The 16,552-nt window shown below is 34.7% G+C and overlaps 1 protein-coding gene across 1 annotated transcript; it reads right to left on the bottom strand.

The window, feature by feature from the left end:
- Positions 1–1,535: 1,535 nt before the first annotated feature.
- On the bottom strand, positions 1,536–6,337 carry LOC144656470 (fibroblast growth factor receptor 1-like). The gene is made up of 7 exons (XM_078516692.1): positions 6,265–6,337; positions 5,801–5,985; positions 5,165–5,347; positions 3,837–4,048; positions 2,888–2,928; positions 2,517–2,613; positions 1,536–1,755 (listed from the first exon to the last, which is right to left on the bottom strand). Exons 2-7 carry the CDS (start codon positions 5,933–5,935, stop codon positions 1,575–1,577), a joined length of 849 nt encoding a protein of 282 aa, XP_078372818.1. The 5' UTR covers positions 5,936–5,985; positions 6,265–6,337; the 3' UTR covers positions 1,536–1,574.
- Between the last annotated feature and the right edge of the window lie 10,215 nt (positions 6,338–16,552).

Below are 16,552 nucleotides of genomic sequence, written 5' to 3'. Positions count from 1 at the left end.
GTTGTACTTTTGCTGTATAAAGCTTACATCCTACCCCACATGGAATACTGCAGCCCACTTTTTATCTGGGAAATTTTAACAAAACGTTAATCAATAAACTTGAATCTGCTAACCCCCAATTGTTAATTCTTTGAAAACCCTTCTGAATGCTGGAAATAGCTTAGAATATAATTCCATTTTGTCTATAGCAAACATGCAATCACTCGAACATAGAAGGTACGATCAATCACTCACCTTGCTTTTTAAATGTATTAATGATAATGGACCGAGTTACATCTCCGACTTATTTCAAAGGGGTAGGGGGGGGGCTGCAGCCCCACCTGCCCCCCCCCCCCAACCCGTACGCCTATGTTTAAACTAAATCTACAATGTGCAAGCTTTTATGGCATCTTAGGGTACGCTCGGGATGACAGCCAAGCCTTAGCCAGGTGGCTAAAAACAAAGTACTCGGATGCACATCCCAAGCGTAAGCAGCTGACTTCCTAAGGCAAGCAAAGATTAACCAATCGAAACTAGAAAAATACGACTATTTTTAAGGCAAAGTTTGCCTTGCTTCTAATTAAGAAAAGTAGTTGTCAAGGTCGCAAGAAAGACAAAAACAAGTTCACAGGTAAGGTGTTTTTCTGAACGTAGACTGATTTCTGGGAAAACAGGAAAGGTGTGTCGGCTAATCTTAGCTTGCCAATACGCCCTTTGATCAAAAATTTAAACGAAGGTATTTTGCTTCATAACAATAGTTTAACCAAAAGTAACCCGGCAAGTTGGAATGTCAACATGATTTTAAAACTGATCCCCCTTTTTAATATTGCTTTCTTCAGTTTACAATGCAATACAATTACTATATTTACCCAATCGCAAAAGGCTTTTCACGGATTAATTTATATCAAATATCAACTAAGAGCAAAATTTTCAAGAAATTAAAATTATTTCGAAGCGTAAATGTTCTCTTTTGAGTAATGCGTACTATACAGGTACCACATTTTGTTCAAGCTGGTTTCAGCTGTGGTTTCCTTTTGTAAAAAACTCTTTTAGTTGTTTACTTATTTATATTAAGCGTTTCTATAAAGCTTTATAATAATATTCGTAGTAGTTTTTACAGTTTAATTTAAGCGCTGATTATAATATATTTTTAGTATTAATAAAGGCATTGCTGAAAGCGAATTTGCATAAAGAGTGCCAAGCTAATAAACAACTTAGCCTTTCAACTTTGCCTTTTTACAACCGCTTTTGTATCAATAAAGGCATTATGTAATCTAATTAAGCTGTTAATGATTCTAACAAGAGTTCGCTCCAGCTACTGAACTCTCGCTTAATTTGGCTTTTCAATTAGCATCGATCACAGAGGCCTAAGATATGTCCCTTTGTCATTTAGATTTATTACTAGAGCATGTATTTTTTCATTTTCAATTATACTGCTCATTTCTAAATTAAATCAGTATGTGCAAAAAACTGTTTTTAACTTACCCTTTATTTTTTTTAATTAAAATTAAAAAAGAGTGCATTCAAATTAATTGTGGTCATTTAAAGTTTTCAGTTTCGTGGTGTATTCTACCATGGTTTTCTTTGTCGCTTTTCTATACGCTGTGTTCATTAGCTTTGGCGAGCACGTTGTAGTATGCACTGGATTCATCGAGCTTGCTTACGTCACAATACGGTACATCCTTTGCCATAATTACTTCAAGTCGGTCAATCAACTGCGAGAAACTGGGGCGAGTCGATGGATCTTCCCTCCAGCATTCAGACATTAATTCATATCTATCATTGATAAAGAGATGACAATATGTGTTAAGGGACTATGTCACGGGGATTTCGCAGATGTCTGGTCTAAACTGTTCTGAAATAAGTGGTAAAAAACTTTACTCGTGAAAAACATTATCTTTGAACATTAAACTGAAGATATAACCTTTATTTGGTTGAAGGTGCGCGGAAGCAACTTGAAACGTTGGCTAACGTATATCTACAATATCGTTGAATGTAGCTAAGAAAATTACAAAAACATGCACCCAGTCTCCAAAACAATAGCAATTGCTACACTAGAGGACCATGGTAAGTACAAGGTTACGAGAGCCGCTACACTACTAAAATACACGCAGTTTCTTAAAAAAAGTTGTAGTCATTTGAACAATCATGATGTCGATGTGTCGATGTACTGCATCATTAATGATTTAATCAGAAATACTCCACACGTTTATTATTACATAAGTAATGTTTGACAAAAACCCTCTAAAATACAACTCCTTGCTCTTAATACAAACTGTAGCAATGATGAGAGTTTTAGTAAATCGTGTATGCTTTTTTATCTTTAGTCCTAGCTTGTAACAGTAAGGGTATGTCTACATGGTATTTCAAGTAGTAACAGAATTGTTATTTATACCAGAGTTCCATCAATACCGCCTGTTGTACAAACAGTTCGGGACATCATTATTTAACACACACGTATACTAGCTATAGTTCCCAGATAGCAGAACTATTCCGAAAAAAGTTAATGCAACACACACCCGTTTTTATCCACTTACACTTCATCGCAACACATATCAGGCCTTTCCATGCGATAACCAGACTTCAGCAATCTACACAGCTCGGAATTTGTTAAAGTTGGGTACGGGACAACTCCTGAATTCGGCATCAGAAAGATAAGAAAATTGAATAAACATTTTTGTCAGCAAGACTGAAATAAATCCCCACCTTAATGGTTATAAAAAATAAATAACTTCAAAAATAGAGAATTTTTTTCGGTATAAGAATGGTTAAATAACATTGTATAACTTTAAAAAGTGTATGAAAGTGTAAGTAATGTACGTGTTTTTTAGGTGTACCAATAAAGTGTGTTAATCTCAAAATAATAATATAAAAAATAACAACAAAAATATATTTTTTAAACACTTACCCATGGTGGCCATTTCCCAAAGAAGAATACCAAAGGACCAGCTATTTACATGAAAATATAAAAGATAAAGAGGCACAACTAGTGCAAGTCTTTATTCTTCTAGGTAATGTATAAATCACTTTCAGTGTTTCTGATGTTTCCAACAATAACAAAAACAATTGAAATCCTGACGACTCTAAGCAATTATGAGTTTTGTGTTCAGCTAGAACAATAATTAACTTTAATTGATTCATGCGGTTGATCTCATTGGAATTGTGCATAACATTAGACCTAAAAGTGAACCTAAAATATCAAGTTGAGAGGATTGAGGTATGGTTAGAGCGGGTTTCACTTGAGTGTCGAAAGTAAATTGCGTTTGCTTTGGTTTTGCATTACTACGCTTAGTGATTGGCTTAAAAATTTCGCGCCACTTTCTCAGCCAATCAGGAGTAAAACCAAAACCAATCGTGACTCGCTCGCGCACGTTTTCCCGCGCTTCGTGACAGCTACATGTATTTGCTTCGAGTTTTGATTGGTTCACTGGATTGTCTGTGTCCTTTGTGATTGGCCAGAGTAATTACTTTGGTTTTGGTTTTACGACACTCAATTGAAAATTGCTCTATTTAATTTGTTGGAAACCTTCTTAAACCTTTTTTTAAAGTTACTCTGAAGCACTATGTGTTCTGAAGACAGCATGTAGCGTGTTTTAACTATGTCGATGAAGGAACTTAAATCAGTTTTGGGATACTAAATTTTCGTGACATAAAAAAAAGCATTTATTTCATTTATCCAAAAAGTTTTCAATAAAAAGCACACAATTATTTATTTTTTACATTCGATATTCGGAAATGCCTATTTCTAAAATGTTGAAAGCATGACTTTTTTTCTCACCCTCGAAGGAACGGCATCAACTTTCGCCCGTGCTTCTGAGGAAAAAATACCTTGTCATTACACAGAAACAATCACTTACACGTCACTCTTGATGGTGTAAATGCTGTCAAAAATAGATTCCGGAGCCATCCATTTCACAGGAAGCTTTTTTGTCTTTTTTGCACTGTACACGTCCTCGTAGATTTGACGCATCAACCCAAAGTCCGACACTTTGACTCGATTATCACTGCCAACCAGAATATTACGAGCTGCAAGGTCACGATGAATAAAATCTTTCTCGGCGAGGTGATTCTAAGTAAAAACAAAAGAACAACAACTACAAATGAAATGCTTTTCGGTATTTCCTATCCTATTTCAATAAATCCGTGTTGAAAATGATACTTTTTGACTCCATACTTCTGCACATGTCGATGGTCTTTGCTTTAAACCATCGGACGTGCAAGTAAATTCATATGCCCTCCGTCGTACAACTCCCCTAGGATTTTCGCTCTACTATGGCAAAGGGAAATTATTTTGCACTGTATGGAAAGCCCCTAGCTTACTCTACAAGATGACGTATTTTTTTTGTTGGCTGTGACGTCATTAAAGCCGCCATCTTGGATCCACCGTGTTGGATTTCAACATTTTCTAAGAAAGTCAGAAAATAACGGAAATTGAAATCCACACGACCCCTCAAGCATGTATTTGCTTTAAAACAGATCGTGATTAAATAAAGGTTATTATTATGAAAATCAAGCCAGAATACTTATGGCATTTAAAAATAAACAAATCGTACGGTTTTGTTTAAAAAACTGGAAAATAAAGAAAAAGTTTAATAATGACGATTTTTGGCGAGACCTTGCCATGTCAACGTCAAATGACATGGACACATGGTTTACATATCAAATTTTCCGCAGGGGATAAATGAACGGCTACTAAAAGACTCAGCATTGTACAGTAAATTCTCTTTTCAAATCTTTGAAAAAATAATGGGGACCCTTCGACGTCCGAGGGTTAAGTCTATAGGGACATGTCGCACCGACATATACCAGGGAAAAACTCACATAGATTTCACACATACTTGACAATGCATCAGGGACTTGTTGCAGCGACACTTAACTTGAAAAGTATTAGAACACATAAGGGGACGCGGCGCTGCAACAAGTCTCCACTGCATTCGCTTGTGTATCAAAATGTTCTGATTTTGTCCCTGCTACACGCCGCTACCACACCGTCATGTCTCTGTGATATGTCGACTCGTGTGTCCGTTAAATCAATGCCTTGACATTACTACTGAACGCAATAATAAAGACCTTTCTAGACGAACAAAACATTTTAAGTCGTCATTTTTATTGATAGGTTGAGTGCATCAAATGAACACAACCTTATTTATAAAAAAAAAAAACTGCATGTATATTTAAAGATTACCATTCCTCTTGCGATTTGCCAAGCAAACGAAAACAACTGTTGAGTAGTAAAGCTGTCTGCTTCATCATCGTCATTGTCAAGATTTTCAGTTGAAAGCAACATGGCAGGATTGCTCTTCCCCTGCAATGTCGATGGCCACGACATCAGTTCTATGTTTTCCTGATTGTCAGAATTGGCACTGTTCTAGATGGATAAAGCAAGAAAATTCTGAACAGATAATGACATAATACAATAAAATTGTTAGAACAGATTATAGCGTGAGGTTTATGTGATGAAACAAGATTTAGATTTCAATATCAACTGAGACATGAAATAATACTAATGTGAACTGGAAGGAGGCCAGTTTGATAACCCCCCGACCGAAAAGGGGGGGAGGGGAGTCATTTTTTTTACTAGCTTCAAAATGAAAGAATCCTTAAAATAGTAGTTTTCCAAGGTAGACAAATACCAACAAAGTGATAAAACCCGAAAATAAACAAGGATGGCTTCGGATGACGAAGATTAGGACGGATTATGAGCAACAAACTTGAAAAAAAAATTGCCATTTTTTTCTAGTTGAGTTTTCCATGACCTAGCTCCTTTTAAGGAAAAAAACATCCTTGGGAAACATCTTACCATCCTTGGGAAACAGCTTACCGTTCGCCTCCTACGACGCAACCACTGCAGCAAGTCACCAAACGGAACGTACTCTATCACCAGGAACTTGTGCTCTTGCAGTGTGCAACAACCAACCAGTGATACAATATTCTGGTGTGAACCCAACAACTTCATCTGCTCTATCTCATGCAAGAACTCTTCTTTTTGATCTTCACTTGGATCATCTAGGTACAAATGCAATGAACAAAAAGGTCTTGATTAGCAGTAGAACAATGAGACTTAAAAAAAAAAAATACTCTACTTTTGAGGTCTAGGAACACTAAGACATTTTTACAGTGTTCAACTTTCTTCGTCAATTGCAAAGTGTATGACTAATGAGTTGAATAGCAAGCTATATATCTAAATCGTTTTATTATTGTCATTATTGAGAAATATATATTACAAAAACATTACTGTACTGTATTGGCTTTACTGTATGTTCTGGCAAGAAGACGGGAATATACCTTGCAAAACTTTGACAGCCACCAGCTTGCTTTCGTCTTTTGGCTTTAGCCGTTTGCTGTTGTCAAAGACTTCTATTCCAACTCGTCTCTGTAGAGTTGCTTTGTAAACCACACCAAAAGCTCCTCGGCCCAGCTCTTCCTCGTATTCTATTTGCTCTGGAAGCAGTTCCCACTTATCAAGCGGAATAATTTCGCGAAATGTTCTAAAAAAACAGGGAAGAAAATGGGTTAGTAGCCAAATAAATACACCAGTACTAATAGATGGTATGTTTGGCGCAGTTTCAGTGCTGCTATTAGGCCAGTATGTTGGAGAACATTAGCTTGCACTGCATCGATTCCTGTCTTTAAGCAACATATGATAATTTGGATCCGTGTCAAATATAAAGTGCTTCACGGGTAAAGAATTCTTCATCTGCATTTCCGCGACATCTAAAAGGCGCAGAAAAAGGGGGGAGAATCAATTACAGTAGAACCCCTCTAACTCGAACTCTGAAGGAAAACAAAAAACAGTTCGAGTTAGCGGGGTCTCGAGGTATCGGGGTCGATTGAATATTTAATTTTCCAAGTTAATAATTAAAACTTTACTTATTTTTCAGCACTTCAGTATACAGTACAGTGTAAAAAAACTTATCTCGTCAGAAACTGTAACACGATCATAATATTTTTTTTTAAACAAGCGGAGAATGGCTGTCAAATACGTGATCTGTTTGTTGCTCTAATCAATGGGCATCCGTGGCGAGTTGCAAAAACAGGAGTTCGAGTTATCGGGGTAAACTTGACCCAATTTTTCACGGGAAACGAAATTTAGTTCGAGTTAGCTGGGTTTTCGAGTTATCCGAGTTCGAGTTAACCGAGTAAAAATGACTGAAAAGTGGGCTCAAATCCAAAGTAAATGGAAGTTAGTTCGAGTTAGCGTGGTGTTCGAGTTATCCGAGTTCGAGTTATCGGGGTTCTACTGTACTAAAAGTGAAAACTTTTATGATATAGTGTTGAAATGAGGGTTGAACTCATTTCGTTTGGCTTCAAAAGCAGAGGTAACAACGACAGTTAATAACCTTGTTTCACGTTTTTGATTTGACCTTCTGTAGCACAGAAATCCCAGAACGCAACATAAGAACAGTAACATGATAGAGGCGATAGCAGAAAAGACGTAGGTCGCTGTTTTATCAGCGATCATGTTTTCTTGTATTGCTTGTGCTGTTGCTTGCACAGTCTCAGCCACTGAAAACAAAAAATATATAATTAAATCAAATTAAACAAAACAAACAAACAACAACAATAACAAGCATTTCATTTACAGTTATAATGATGATGATGATGATGATGATGATATAACAAAGATGATGATGATGATGATGATGATGATGATGATAATGATGGAGATGTCGACGACGGTGAAGGGTTAATAGGTAATTAGATAAGTGATAACGTAATTGAATTAAGACTGTCCCAGTAAAAACTAAATAGGCAAAAACTACATTACAGTAAAGTTATCAAGTTTAAAGTTATCTTACAACTTTTTGGAAGACTTCTTACAGAACGAAGCTGATACCAGATTTCATACCGTTTTCTTGCGTTGATTTTCTTAATTCTTGCACTGAAAACAAAAAGCAAAAGCAAAATAAAATCTAAAATCCCCTTTTAAAATTTTTTTTTTTATTTTAATAAAAATTTTTTGTAAAAAAATTATAAAAAAAAAAAAAACAAAAAAAAAAAAAAAAAAAAAAATTCTCTTATGAAATAGAAAACGTTAAAGAAAACTCTATAATGTTTTTTACAACATGCTCAAATCGAAACAATAGGAAATGCCAGAGCATTTCAATATTTACTCAGTTTTGCGTTTATGTTAGACAACCTATGAAGTTATCAATGAGCATTAAATTCAAGGAGTTTTGAAATAACCGCATTTTTTGTGAAAGAAGCCTAAGAAATGGTAAAAAAGCTCAAACTTAAGCTTCACTCTTATTCGAATATTTTGAAACTCGTGGAAGTCTACCTACTTCTAACGGTTTGGATATCGTATATGGGACATTTGTAAACGGAACGAGGGCTAAAGTAGCAAATTTCTTTATGTAAAGTCTTATCGTTATTTTGCGCATAAATTTTACCACCTCAATAGAAATTCCAAGATATTTCAAAATTCCTCTTGCAGATTTTGATGAAATTTCGCAGAGCCGAAGGCAAACACCCAGGGTATACGTAGCAACACGCAAAAATTACAAATGCAGTAGCTGATCTTGTAACCTGCCAGTTTTGACTTCGTCAGCTGCAACGGTTTGGGCGTGAGAGCAAATTATAGGATATAAAAAAAAAAATATATTTAAACCCCCAAAAAGGGCTTTTCAGCTCAATATAATAAAATTACAAATACAGATTAAAAATTGATTAAATATGTACTACAAAGATCGAAAAACTGTGTTCAGCCACCTTAAACATTACGTTATTTTTAATGCTTGTGACAAACGAAGAGGATGTCAATATCCCAACCCCGGGCCTAGCAGTCAGTAATGCCAAAAATGTCAAAAAATCTCTACTTAATACAATCAATGTGCACATCGTCCTCTGTTTATCTGGTGACTAAGTCGGTCAAACAATTGGTCTGAATAGAGTAAAACTTCATTATCATGCAACTTTCTTAACCCTTGGACCTACTCCCCCCAAAGGTTTTTTCAAAATTTTGTAAAGGAGGTTTACTCTACAATGCTAAAGCTTTCAGTAGCTGTTCATTCATCCTTTGCGGAATTTTGATATGTTAATCATGTGTCTATGATATTTGACGTTGCCATGGCATCGTCATAATTACAGCAGGTTTGGCCACAAATCGTCATTTTAAACATTCTTCTTTATTTTTTTCCAGTTTTTTGAAAGATAAATGCACGATTTGATTGTTTTTGCATTCCATAAGCATTCTGGCTTGATTTTGCATCATTTCCCGTTATTTTCCGACTTTCAATTCTAAAAAAATGGTGAAAAACAAGATACGATCAAGATGGCGGATCCAAGATGGCGGCTATAATGACGCGTCACATGACGTCATATGACGTCACAAGCAACAAAAATATGTCATCTTGTAAAGTTCTCAACGGGCTTTCTACTCAGTGCAAAAAATATTTCGATGCGCCTTAATAGGACAAAAACTCTATGGAGGAGTTCCATCCCACCCCCTGGAACGATGGCGAAGGTATGAGTTTACTTGTACGTTTTTTTTTTTTTTTTTTTTTTTTTTTTTTTATTTTTTTTTTTATAATTTTTTTTTTTTTTTTTTTTTTTTTTTTGTTTTTTTTTTTTTTTTTTTTTTTTTTTTTTTTTTTTTTTTTAATTTTTTTTTTTTTTTTTTTTTTTTTTTTTTTTTTTTTATTATTTTTTTTTTTTTTTTTTTTTTTTTTTTTTTTATAAATAAATATTTATTATTTCTTTTTTTTTATTGGTGTATAAAAAATTGTTTTTTTTATAAAAAAAAAAAAATTTAAAATTTTAAAAAAAAAATTTTAAAATTTTTTATTTATAGAGAATATATAAAAAATAAAAACATTTTACTAACATAATCGAGAGAGGCCTACTACATACGTCCGAGGGCTAACAAACTTACCGAGTGGAACAGCAGTGAAATGCAACACAAATCCTCTCTGCTGTATACTGCTATCTGAGTGAAATTTGACCAATGTGTAGTTGCCAGTTACCAGGACTGTTCGTCCAGTCTCGTTACCACAGTACTTGCCAAGATCATGGTCCTTTTCATTGGTAATAATCAAATAATCCCGACTGCAAAGATATTATTTAAATTTTAGTAACACTTGTCATATTGCAATGATTCATGCCCGGAGTACAAATAAATAGAACAAGGCTAAGCAAGAGAGATAACGTTTTTTGAAACACGGTAACGTTATGAAAGCCTTTTTGCAGTACTAAAATTTTAGATTGCCCTATATTGTATTGCATATCCTTACTGCGCTGAATTCGACGCGTAAACAAAATGGCGCCTTTTTTCTATGCGGCTTAGTTCTGGAGAGAAATAAATCGTTGCTTTCTCGTAAACGAGTATGGTGACCTATCAGTTTTTTTGTAATAATTTGTTTGTATCAATCACGTTATTTCTGTAAAATGAAAAATGGTAATCGGCCTTTAGGCAAAGTTTGGTTGAAAATCTATCCCCAGTTCTATTTTGGGGCAATGACGTTAGTTTAATACTTACTTGCATGATTCACTTTTCTCCAAGTAGAACTCTTTGAAGGAGACATTCATTGCGCTACTGCCTTGTGGAATAGGAACCAAAGAACTACAGTCCGTGTTATTTGGGTAGTTGCCAGGATGTCCAGGACTTTTCAGTGTATTATTTATCACTGGGCGACACCCTTAAAAATAAATGTAAAAGAAGGCTTATTTCACATGAAAATGCATTTATGTCCAGGATTGAACGCAAGTATTGTTTTATGAGCACTTCATGTTTGACTGTGTTATTTGAAATTTCCATATTACTTCATATTGGACAGATTTTGGTGTGCTTTGGTGACATTTTAATAATGAGGACACTTGGTGACGCCTGCCATGAGAACATGCTCTTATTAGCGTTCAATCCTGGACATATCTGTCAAAATGACAGTTTGCTTATACTGGATAGTTAAATAGAGTATTAACGTAGTTGCCTTTAATCAATCTTTAGCAATGATTAGCCTTCCCATTTTTTGTTTCAGTTTTTTTGATGCATTCAGCCTTCAGGTGGTTTTCAAACTACTTGAAGGTACTCAAATCACAGAGCAACTCTCATTTTATGTTAAGCATTTTTAATTTAATTCCTCATTTCTTTTGTGTGCAGGTTATGAAATGTACCTCGATCTAACACTTTAAAGGCAACTACAATTAAACTTGAAGAATGTATATCATTCTAATTATTTTCCCCATGAGATTCGTAACATGGAATAACGGATTTGTATGATGTTGGAATTATGTCACTTGTTCTGAACAGCCGCCATTCTGGATTCCACGTCTTGGATTCGCTACTAATGGTTGCTACTGTAAATCAAGTTCGAGAATAAATGACATGACCTACCAAACCTAATTGTTCTCAGCTCAATTTTACGTAGTCATGCCCAAAGTTTGTTAATGTTATCAAACACGACAGACAATGTTTATCGTTTGGAGATGTGATAAATGTCTGTGATATGTCTTTTCAATCAAAACTAAAAGGTTTTCAAAAAAAAATGTATTTTAAAAATCTATTTTGATTTAGATCAGATATAGAAAACAACGTCGAAGATTTGGGATCCTTTGTTTTACCTTGATTGATGTATGGGTTAGACAATGCGATTGCTTAATTTATATCTTCAAAGGTTTAAACTTCCGTTCGTAGTCTGTATATGGGCATATACCCAACCATATATCTTCAGAAGTTAAAATTGTTACACAGTGGGAACCATACCATTCAAGCATGCATCGGGTTATTCTCAAACTATGCAACTTCTCTCACCTTTTACTACAAACTCTTTCACATCAGTTCCATACTTGCTGGTAGCCACACAAGTGTAGTTACCTTCCTCGTATAACTCGGCTCTAGCAGTTTTTGTTGTATTGACCAACACTGTATGGGTCCGCATCAGTACTAATGCGATGTATATGGGAGGGGATCCAGTAGCTGAACACCAAACCTGGTTTCTTAGACCTGTTAGCGCTGCACGATCTAACATTATCCTGGGAGGAACTAGTATAATAATGTTAAAATTCAATTAGCATTAGCATTTTGAAAGAAATTTGAAGAGTAGTAGTTAACTCCTGCACATTTTGGGCTTGAAGGTGGCTAATAAGACACTTTTGTAACTTAAACCATGATGTCCGATTGTACGTTAACCAGACCAGTACTTTACTTGTTTAAAGTGCACCTAACCCCCGAAACAATACTTTCAAAATTGATTGTACATGAGTTAGAGAGTTGAATGGTTAAATATTTCTCCATCTCAATGTTGCGTTTTAAGTTATGAAGGTTTATTTTTCCAATATGTTATTGAGTATGACGTCTACCCAGTCTTTATTCAATATACAGATTTTGACTGGTTCACACAAGCAGTATTTAAAAAGCATTATCATAATACTCGCAATTTCCACAGTTTTTATTGTAAATTTGGTGTCTGGTAATGGCGAGCAAATAATGATATAAGCAAAACAAGTATGCTTAAAAGCATGGGTAGACGTCATACTCAATAACATCTTGCAAAAATAAACCTTCATAACTTAAAAACGCAACATTGAGATGAAGAAATATTTAACCATTCAACTCTCTAACTCATGTACAATCAATTTTAAAAGTTATGTATTGTTTCGGGGGTTAGGTGCACTTTAAGCCGCCGCATGAAAATGGAGATTAACGGAAAATTAAAGGTGGCTTAAATCTCCTTACAGTTGGTCATGCAACTTAAAGCTATCAATTAAATGTTCTTAAAGGCCCCTAAACTTGCAGTTCGCATTAAAGGAACTTTAAGTTCGCTTAACATTTGTTGTCTCTTATACCAATCTTTAAACATGCGTGTAAAGTTGGGTACAAAGTCAGCTTTAAAAAATGAAAAGGTTGGGAAAAGCTGAGTTAATTCCAGTTTTACACCAATTACTTTAAGTTTACACAAGAAAAGTTATGTTTTTGTGCTGTGAAGCATCACTTTGTTTGTAACTGTTTTAAAGGAACACTACGACGGGAATTGTTCTGCTTTCCAGTAAAAAAAGTACTAACATTAGTGAAGTACACTCGCTAGAATACGAAATGCGCCGGGAACAAAACCTCAAGAAAATGGTAAAGTAAATGGTATAAGTAAATTGTTGTTGAATGAAGATGGTAGCCGCTGTAAGTTTTTGGCTGTTTTCCAGACCACTTAAGGGCAGAACTTAAAAAAGTAAGCCCGACTTTTTCAAGTTGTGATCTAACTTTCCTGATGGCATCAAAGAATATCGTTTGCTTAAAGCTACAGTACACTTGCGTAGCACGTGTACAACTCTCAAGGCTCATACTTTTGTGCCGCAAAGCTCGCGTGACAGTGTCCCTTTAAGGCATCAGAGATGTAAATTGATTTTGTTTTTGTCTTGTGATTAGAAATCCATAAAAAAATACAAATTTGTCAAATCTTACCGTGTGGAAGAGCGATGAAATTTATCACAAATCCTCCTCCTTGTTTACTTCCGTCTGAGTGGAATGTTATCAATACCTCGTCTCCAGTTGAATAGATAGTCCGTCGAGTCATTTGTCCACAATACTTACTAAATTTCTGTTCTTTATCATGCGTAATCGTTAGATAGTCAAACCTGTGAAAAACATAATAATTAAACGGTTCAATTTTTTTTTTTTAGTCACCACATAGTAAACACAGAATCTCTGGAGAGTCAGTTGCAATAGGCAAATACATGTCGTGAATACACTAAAAGCGCACTTTTTACTATGTTTTATAGATTTTGTCGTGTTTAAAACATAACGTATTTTGTTATATCGTTATCATTAACGTCAACAACATCATCATCATCATTATTTATTATTATTATTATTATTATTTTAATTTAAGATAGGTCACCTTCTGGAACCGAGGAGGGGGCTTTGAAAGCCACCACCTTCGCCCTATGTAACTTCCAGAATATTCAAGCAATCACATTGAACCTTCTATGATGTATAGTATGACTAAACATCTAACTTTTGTGTATACATCACGTGTGATAATGACGTCATATCACGTGACAATGACATCATGATGTTAAAACAGCCGCCATCTTGGGATTCGCCATCTTGGATTTCAAACGTTTTTCCCCCCCCCCCCCCCCTCCCCCTTTTTCCCCTCTCCCCCCCCCCCCCCCCCCCCCCCCCCCAAAAAAATCCCCCCCCCCTAACTAAAAAAACTAGTTCCTTTGAAAAGGCAATATGAATTGGACGAGGAAATAAAATTATCGGGAATCACAAGCCATACTTACTCGCATAAGGAATCATACTCCAAGTCAAAAAATATAATGGAGATGCTCATCGTCATGTTTTGTGGAATAGGAACTTCCCATTTACAGTCTAGGTCGTTTGGGTAGTTGTCAGGATAGCCAGGACTTTTCAGTGTGTTATTAATAACAAAAGAACCACAGTTATTCACTGGTCGTCCAGTGTCTATAAAAAAATAGATCGATATAGTTAAAACCCGCAAGTAAAAACCTAATAATTAAGAATCCTTTAGGCAAAAATTTTCCAATTAGACCCCTTTTTTTATAAGAACCTATTAAGCATAAGCAGGTTCTTATTTTCTTAAATTTAAAAATGTTTATTGGTACTTTTGGGAAAATAAGATAAGCAACCTTATGGATCCTCTTTGGAAATACCAAACCTAGGAACCTTACCACTCCAGTTGAAATGATAATGCCATTATTGATAATGATAAAATATTATTGTTGAGCAATTAAATAAATAAACATAAAATGGTATGCAAATTTCACATAAGCAAAGGATGAATACCGCTTTAATTTCTAGCTGAAACAATGTAAATTTTTCTTCAGAAAATAAGAACCTAAATAGCCTAAATTTGTTTTTATTACCCTTTATGCAAGAACCTGTTTTGGCTAACCTGGAAATATCAGGTTCTCACTCGCTCGATAATCGCGGTTTTTTTTTACTGTATAAAGCACGTTGGACTCTTTGCAATAGTGTAAGTGCTGATCGTAAAACTAAAAAAAGAAATAAATAAATCTAGAAAGAAAAACTATTTGACTACCAGAACAAAAATTGCAAAGTTACAAGTTACCAATGGTGCTAAAAAGCTGTTTAGGAGTGGCTTTGTATTGATGATTTGATAAAGCCAGTATTTATAAAAATAATACTAGAAATGCTTAACGTATTTTGTGAGCCTTCAAAATTCTTATCTATATTTGTTGCGAATAGGGGAAGCATTTAAGCATCAGAGGGTTGTAAACAGCAGATTGCACTGAAAGCAGTTATTTATATTCGTCTTTCTTGAACTTAAACTATAAAGCTGGGTTTTTCTTACATTTATCAAATATATATGAGGCCAGATTAGTTCCTCATGACAGTAGGTTAACGTAGAAGGTATTTGCCTACAACCATTTAAAATTGGAAAATTCGATCGCTGTATTGACTATATCTGACTCCGACGGCGGTACTTACCGACTGTAATGAGTTTGAAAGTTAAATAAAATCCTTTTTCTTGATTTTTGCTGTCAGTGTGAAACTTCAACACTATAACTTCCACTGCAAAAGGTATGGTATAAGTTGTATCGGTTTTACCACATATCGTCTTCAACACGTCTGTTGTCTGCTTGTCCTTGTAGGAGATCTGTAAGTAGTCAAAGCTACAAAAAAAATACGGTTTTTGCATATATATTTTTCACGCAGAATTAAACTAGGAAACGAATATTATACAAGATCATCGTCATATCATTCAAAGAGTAATTAGTTAGAATAATAATAATAATAATAATAATAATAATAATAATAATAATAATAATAAAAATTATAATAATAATAATTAGTAATAATAATTATTACTACTATTTATATAAGCGGAAGAGGAATACCGGTAAGAGGATTTAGTGAAAAGATTTTTAACATTATAGTGATAGTTATAATGATTAGTAAAGAAACATTTAAGAGAAACATTTTCGTGGATTATATTTCAAGAAATAAAAATTGCTAATAGTTATTAAGGTACAAATTCGTTTAGTGAAGCATTGTACATAGGTCATTTTTATGAGTACTGAATAAAGTTTGTTATATTTAAAAAGAAATAAATAATGATAATAATACTAAAAGTATGTGAGGATAAGAATTTGATTTGCATATTCAATAAAAGTCAAGAAACGTATCGGTTTTACAAGGTGGTACTTTTTTTAGACCCGACATTCTTCATATTGTCCTATGTTACTAGAGACGTGGTACCCGTGTGTTCGAGTTTTGGCAAACATTTTGTTGTTCGTTTGGTTATGTGGCTCTAGTACAAATCGTGAACACTTCTCACTTCCGGCTAAAAAGGGCAGCTTTTCAACTTCAAAGCCTGCGAAAGTTCATATTACCAAAAAGTAAGAACTATTTATACCTGCACGATCCTTTATCGTCCTGATCCTCAAGTTCAAAATAGTTAAACACAATTGTCACGCGTGTATTGGTTGGAATGGAAACCAAATAAATACAGTCCATGTTGTTTGGGTAGTCTTCGGGAAATCCAGGACTTGTCAATGGCTTTGTGTAATTTACCTTCTCTGGACCACATCCTGCCAAAGAAAGGTTTTTTAAAATATGTATACATTATCTTATGTATCAGTCAATTCCAAG

The sequence above is a fragment of the Oculina patagonica genome, chromosome 1 (genome assembly GCF_052425735.1).
Source record: "Oculina patagonica isolate OP01 chromosome 1, crgOcupat, whole genome shotgun sequence".
Classification (NCBI taxonomy): domain Eukaryota; kingdom Metazoa; phylum Cnidaria; class Anthozoa; order Scleractinia; family Oculinidae; genus Oculina; species Oculina patagonica.
Note: the sequence above shows the minus strand (reverse complement) of the source record. Positions and strands in the feature narration are given on the sequence as shown.

Bases quoted from the DNA above. Each gene is read 5' to 3' on its own strand.
- LOC144656470 (XM_078516692.1), bottom strand. From the start codon at position 5,935: ATGAAGTTGTTGGGTTCACACCAGAATATTGTATCACTGGTTGGTTGT. The intron at 5,348-5,800 runs GTAAGCTGTTTC...TTATCCATCTAG, and splicing joins TGCGTCGTAGGAGGCGAACG to AACAGTGCCAATTCTGACAA. The intron at 4,049-5,164 runs GTAATCTTTAAA...GTTTTTACTTAG, and splicing joins GGCAAATCGCAAGAGGAATG to AATCACCTCGCCGAGAAAGA.